The 6,000-nt window shown below is 31.2% G+C and overlaps 1 protein-coding gene across 3 annotated transcripts in view; it reads right to left on the bottom strand.

The window, feature by feature from the left end:
* Positions 1 to 234: 234 nt before the first annotated feature.
* LOC139501646 (neuralized-like protein 4) overlaps positions 235 to 6,000 on the bottom strand; it is a 46,558-nt gene continuing 40,792 nt past the window's right edge. For all 3 annotated transcript variants that reach the window (XM_071290784.1, XM_071290786.1, XM_071290785.1), the window contains 4 exons: positions 2,428 to 2,566; positions 1,844 to 1,959; positions 1,276 to 1,423; positions 235 to 553 (listed from right to left, as the gene is read on the bottom strand). In XM_071290784.1, the coding sequence (XP_071146885.1) occupies positions 349 to 553; positions 1,276 to 1,423; positions 1,844 to 1,959; positions 2,428 to 2,566 (608 nt within the window). In that variant the 3' untranslated portion in view covers positions 235 to 348. The remainder of the gene's footprint in view (positions 554 to 1,275; positions 1,424 to 1,843; positions 1,960 to 2,427; positions 2,567 to 6,000) is intronic.

Here is a 6,000-nt window from a genome sequence, read left to right as displayed (position 1 = left end):
ATCAACTCAAATTGAAATACTGTCCAAGTCTTCGTAACTCCACATTCAACCATATAATGACTTAGATGATAAATCCTTTTAACGACATCATAACATTTGATTTACAACGCCTGTTTTATGATTGACCTGTTTTTTTAAGGAACAGTCTTCATAACACATTTGATTTACAATGACTTTGATGATGGGACTGTTTTTTGAAGGACCAGTCTTTTTACATTTGATTTACCATGACTCTTTAATGATGGACGTTTTTTATGGATCCTAATACATCATGGATCAGTCTTCATGATGAATTTAAAATGACTGTTACATGGTGGACCTTTTACTTTTGATACTAAAAAAACATTTTTATTCAATCTTAATTAGCAATGACTGTAACATAATTGATCCCCGTTCCTTTGTTGACCATTCTAGTTCATTGTTTTTAAATTTGGGGTCTATTTGTTCATCAAAGCCTAAAGACTGAGGTCCAACTTTATAGGAGCCTGGTTTTAACCACACCTGTAGTCCTATTCTAACACAGTAGGTCTTTTTGGTCTTTGGATCTGTTAATCTGTAAACAAATATTCAAATGGAGTTATACAATAAAAATATGAAATTATTCCATAAATAATAAAACTTTGATTGAAACCTCTATCAATAATGTAAATATGTGACTATAGTTGAAGACTATGAAAACCTCCAGATATATACTTATTTTGTTGAGGCAAGTTTGTTTAAACAAAATTTTCCTCACAGAGGAGTTGCATACACAAGGCGTCATTGTACAATTAGTAAGATTCTTGACAAGTTGTACAGGCACTTGTCTTTGTGGCATATAAGACAACCATATACATGTATTAACCGCTTTCGCTCTTTTGGTGATATTCTTTAACCAAGAGTGTCAAAAAATGCTTAAAAGTTGAGAGTAATTTTAGGCAGTTAAGCTAGGTAGTTAACTCTTTAAATAGTAATGGGTTTGAATAACCTGTGTTACTTAGACACATTAAATTCTAGTAAATTGTGCTCACAAATTGCCATTGATTTAAATTTGAAGGGATTGTAATGTGTTGAAAACATGTTCTTCAAAACTCTGTGATATAGATTTAGACGAAACGCGTGTCTGGCGCAAATATAAAATTTTGATCCTTGTATCTATGATGAGTTTATTTATAATCATGTTTATGTTTACAATGGTTTAGGACTGAATTTGTCAATTCAGCACATTTAATACACATATTAGAATACACACTGGCTCAAGACCAGACATTTACACACCGTGTGGTGTGTACTTACTTATATTTAGGACTGAATTCATTACATCCAGCATATTTAATAGTCGGAGATAAGTACACTGGTTTGAGACCGCAAGTTTCTGGTCGTGATTTCTCTGTGTATTTTGTTATAGATGACGTTAAAATACTGCATGATCCACTCTCACTCCCTAAAAGTAGATTAAATTTTAAAAAGTTTAAAAATTGCTGATAATTGATAAAGTTTTATAAAATGCAGCTAATAAACCATAGAGTACAGCTCATTGAACAGATTAATTCACACTGAACAGATCTCTGCGAAAATGCTTTCACAATAATTGCAGGGATGAAGAAATGCCTGCTAATTTCTATATGTTCAACAAAACAAGGATTAGATCACTTTCATGAACATTTATCCAACAAAATAATCCTAACCTTGAAAGATTTGGTAAATTATCTTATATTATTATGATGAATGTACATCAGCATCAGCATGCTGTTCTACACTCTAATATCTGTGGCTGTTCTTCATAAAAGATTTTACATACAGCATCATTATCAGTACAGAAAGACATAATCTCAAGAAATCCCCCAAACAATTTATTTTTTACCTGACACATGTAAATCCCCAGTATCCACAATTCTCCGTAACAAATCCATCCGTGTTCCGTAATATGCTGAGTGCCATTTGTCCTGAACATTTAAAGTGTGAGCTTTGTTCGGTAATCTGAAATAAAAAAATGAACTTGTTGATTTTTTGTTCAGGAGTACTTTTCATGTGAATGGGGTCATCTTCACTCTGAAACATAATGTTTTATATTATTTTTACTTACATGATTCCTTAAAAGATTACTGTAAATTCAGAAATTATTGTGTGCACTTGTTATTGGGATTTTATCATTTTTGACTTAAATTTAAATATTTGCGATATCGAGAAAAATTCTGTTTCATTCATATAAAAAAAATCAAAATGCGAGTTTAAATAATTGTGATTATTAACCTGTCGCATTTTTTCGCAATAATTTCTGAATTTACAGTAGATAAGGGTCCACAATACTGAATACATGGACAATTTTTGAAAACAGTGTATTATGTCTACACCTTCATTTAAGTTATAAAAAGCTATTTACGTCAAGATCTAAGTTTGTGGCAGGCATCACAGAGCAGAGAGGTACAACAACTGCATTATACTTACTTGAAAGAGAATTTACACCACGAGGAGGGAAGAGCAAATTCTTTTGGTGGATCTCCTTTACAATGGTACATTTCATCAGATCTAAGTTTGTGGCAGACATCACAGTAACAAATGTTCATGGAGGTGTCAAAATATCCATCTACAATAGATAAACATTCATAGAAGAATCAACATATCCATCTTAAGATAGACAAACATTCGTAGAGGGGTAACAATATCCATCTTAAGACAGATGAACATTCATTGAGGGGTCAAAATATCCAAAGAAATCTAAATATAGACAAACATTCATAGAGGGGTCAAAATATCCATCTTAAGATAGATGGACATTCATTGAGGGGTCAAAATATCCATTTAAATCAACGAGGGATCAAAATATCCATCTTAAATCATAGAGGTGTCAAAATATCCAACGAAATCTAAATATAGACAAACATTCATAGAGTGGTCAAAATATCCATAAAAAAATAGACGAACATTCATGGATGAGTAAAAACATCTGTCTAAAAATAAACAAACATTTATAAAGGGGTAAAAAAATGCTATTTGTATACAGTTGTATTAGCATTGGCACATCTACTATTCATTGAAATTGTTTGGCCCTGTCCCCTCGGTAATGGTATATTAATTTTGAAACTTTTGCTAAGTTTAAATGATGAAATTTATCATTAAAGGGAAACTTCGCAAAAAAATCAAAAATTGATATTATGTTCATTCTGTATAAAAAAGCTCAAATTCATAATTATTAAAGTTTTATTCAGCTAGATAAGCGATCAACATCGATTTTAAATTAGGGTATCAATTCTCTGCGTTCGGCCATTTTGTCTTCTTTCCCGATTAAAAACAACGATATGTCTATAAACCACAAAGGAACAAAACGACAGTAACCGATGTAGTCGTAATTGCGTGTCGATATTTTGTCACTCGTACGGTTGTTTTATCCAACTAACTAACTAGATACGGAAAATATTCCTTTTTTTTTTTAATTACCATGGTCTGTTGTTTTTAAACTGTTAATATTGGAATTAGGTAAAAAGTCAAAGTTGAAATCATAAATAAGTGTTCCGTGAAAATTGTTTTCGAAAATCTAATTTGTTCATAATTCTTTAAAGTAATAAACTTTTTTCAAATAAATTCTGATCTTCCCTCATCTGATCACCAGCATGGCTAAAGGTATCACTTCCAAAGGTATTGTGAGGGGTGTGAGGTGACACGTCCAGGTATTCAAGCGATTTCCTGTCGGGCTTGCAAGTTCATGCATCGTTTCACTTCTGCAAGTATTGATCAGTGTACACGGCGGATAACTTATAACTTTCCATTTTGAACAATCAGATGTTATAATATACAAGTCTGTCTTACTTGTCATTACTAAACTCATACGCTTGTTTATAAATAACATTTCTAGTATAAAGAATATTATTCATAAAAATATAAATAATACCCAAAAAAATAAGATTTGATGAAATTAAAATCTATTTAAATATTTTTTCCAAGGGTGAATTTGGGAAAATGTAATATATATGCTCGTTGTCAATAGTGAAGGACAGAGTGGAACAAAATAGAAATATTGATTTAAAAATGAACGCACTTGTCGACGATTCGTTTCTACGACTGGGTAGAAAGTTACGGAACTATGGCGCAATTTAAAATATAAACATGTATACATTGAACATAAGAAAAAAATATATATTTTGAATAAATTGAGGTAAAAGTTTTGTAAATAGACTAGTCCACGTATACCAACATTATGTAATCATCGAATGTCGATAGACTATTGTATACCAAAAGAAGAAGAAGAAGAGAAACAATTTGATTTAAATACAGGACGATGTATAACTTGCTTTGGTTCATCGAAGTTGTGGACATAGTAAAATCACAGATTTATATTTCAATAAGATTGTTCTCGAAACAAAGGAAGGAATTCGTCATCACAATTGTTATATATGCCACTGGACGGACACTAATTATAAAAATAAATTGCTTGTCCGCTAAATAGGGTTATTCTTGTCAGATAAAAGACTTTTAGTTATATTAAAAAAATAGGGAAATATGACATTAAATTGGTTCTGTCTTTTTTTTAAACATCGTTAAAAAGATGTGTGTCTAAGGTGAACGCCACAAGAACCCTGTAATACTAGTACGAGAGTATAGCATGTAAACATTACTTCTAAATAATATGGTTGTATTGGAAATCTTTTCATACAGATTGACAACTCATGGTCCGATATGCATGTTATATTTGCCACATGACACCCATAGTTCTATCTACCATCATCATCTTATTCTTTAATATTGCTGTTAACATCGATGGTTCACACCAAAACAAAATGGGAGTGATGTACCTTCAGAGCTTCTCAGTGTTATAACTTGTGAATCTTAATATATAGACAAAATTTCAGTATTGAAATGAATCTACATCTCACAAACAGGATTTTGAGTAATTCCCTAACGAACCAATATAAACGTATGGCAAGATATAACCATGATTGAAGGAATTTAGTTTTTGTCAGACGCAAGAACTCATCACTATCATAAACGTATACGTATATATGCATGCAGTTTCAAATATCAAGAACAAGCGGTCGATGTCGATAGTCCGTTTTCTAACTGTTCAGAGTTAGACATGTCACATGTTCATTCTTGGAAGCCTTCATATTCCCCGTCCAACGATTGGAACCCTTTATGCTTGTATGGTTATTCTGTCGTTTATCTGTACAAGTGGTTTCATTTCCTCTTCTTTCCCAACAAACAAACTAACAAAACGCTACTAGTCTGCTTTCTCTGGAGCTCATCCTCAATGGCGCTTATACGTCAGGAAACTTACATGTATACTAATAATGATTGTTACAAGAACAACGATGTAGGGACGAACTATTCTAATTTCGTCAATATCAGTTATGCATGACTAAAATATAAGTTTTATTACAACAACTGTATTTGGTCTCGAATGTATGTTAACTAATTAATGTGTTTTTATAGACTAGCTCAAATCCTCATCCAAATAATATAATCTATATGTAATAATTGTTTCCTACCACACCAAGATTTAATGCCAAGCTGTAGACATATTTTAGGTACTAATTAAGTAATTAAATGAACAATATTATTGATAACAATAATTAATCATTAATGTGCAAAGATTAAAAAACAACAGTAGTTTTTCTTTATTTGTACATATTATATTCCGCTTCGGTAGAGTTATCTTCAAATAGTTTCAGATATTATTAAATACAGGGGTTTCAAAAGTCTAAATGTAAGTATTCTCGTACATTTTTTTGCCTAATAAAGACAATCAAAATGCTTTGGTAAAGCTATTTCTAATTTCTAAGTTCCCCTTTTTATGAGACATAAATCAAGGACAAGAGGTGTATATCATTTCATTCTGACACATGAATTAAGTTTCCCGTCTTTAACCGAAAATTGTTTATTTCTTTGCAAATTAATTTATTTGAATTCAAATAAATAATAGCACCAAATATAATTAAATAATTCCACGGCGATCTATTTTCATTTGTCACCAACTTGAATATGTATTTTAAATGTGTATATTAAATGCTCCCTTGTTTTATAATC

This window comes from Mytilus edulis, chromosome 13, assembly GCF_963676685.1.
Source record: "Mytilus edulis chromosome 13, xbMytEdul2.2, whole genome shotgun sequence".
Classification (NCBI taxonomy): Eukaryota; Metazoa; Mollusca; class Bivalvia; order Mytilida; family Mytilidae; genus Mytilus; species Mytilus edulis.
Note: the sequence above shows the minus strand (reverse complement) of the source record. Positions and strands in the feature narration are given on the sequence as shown.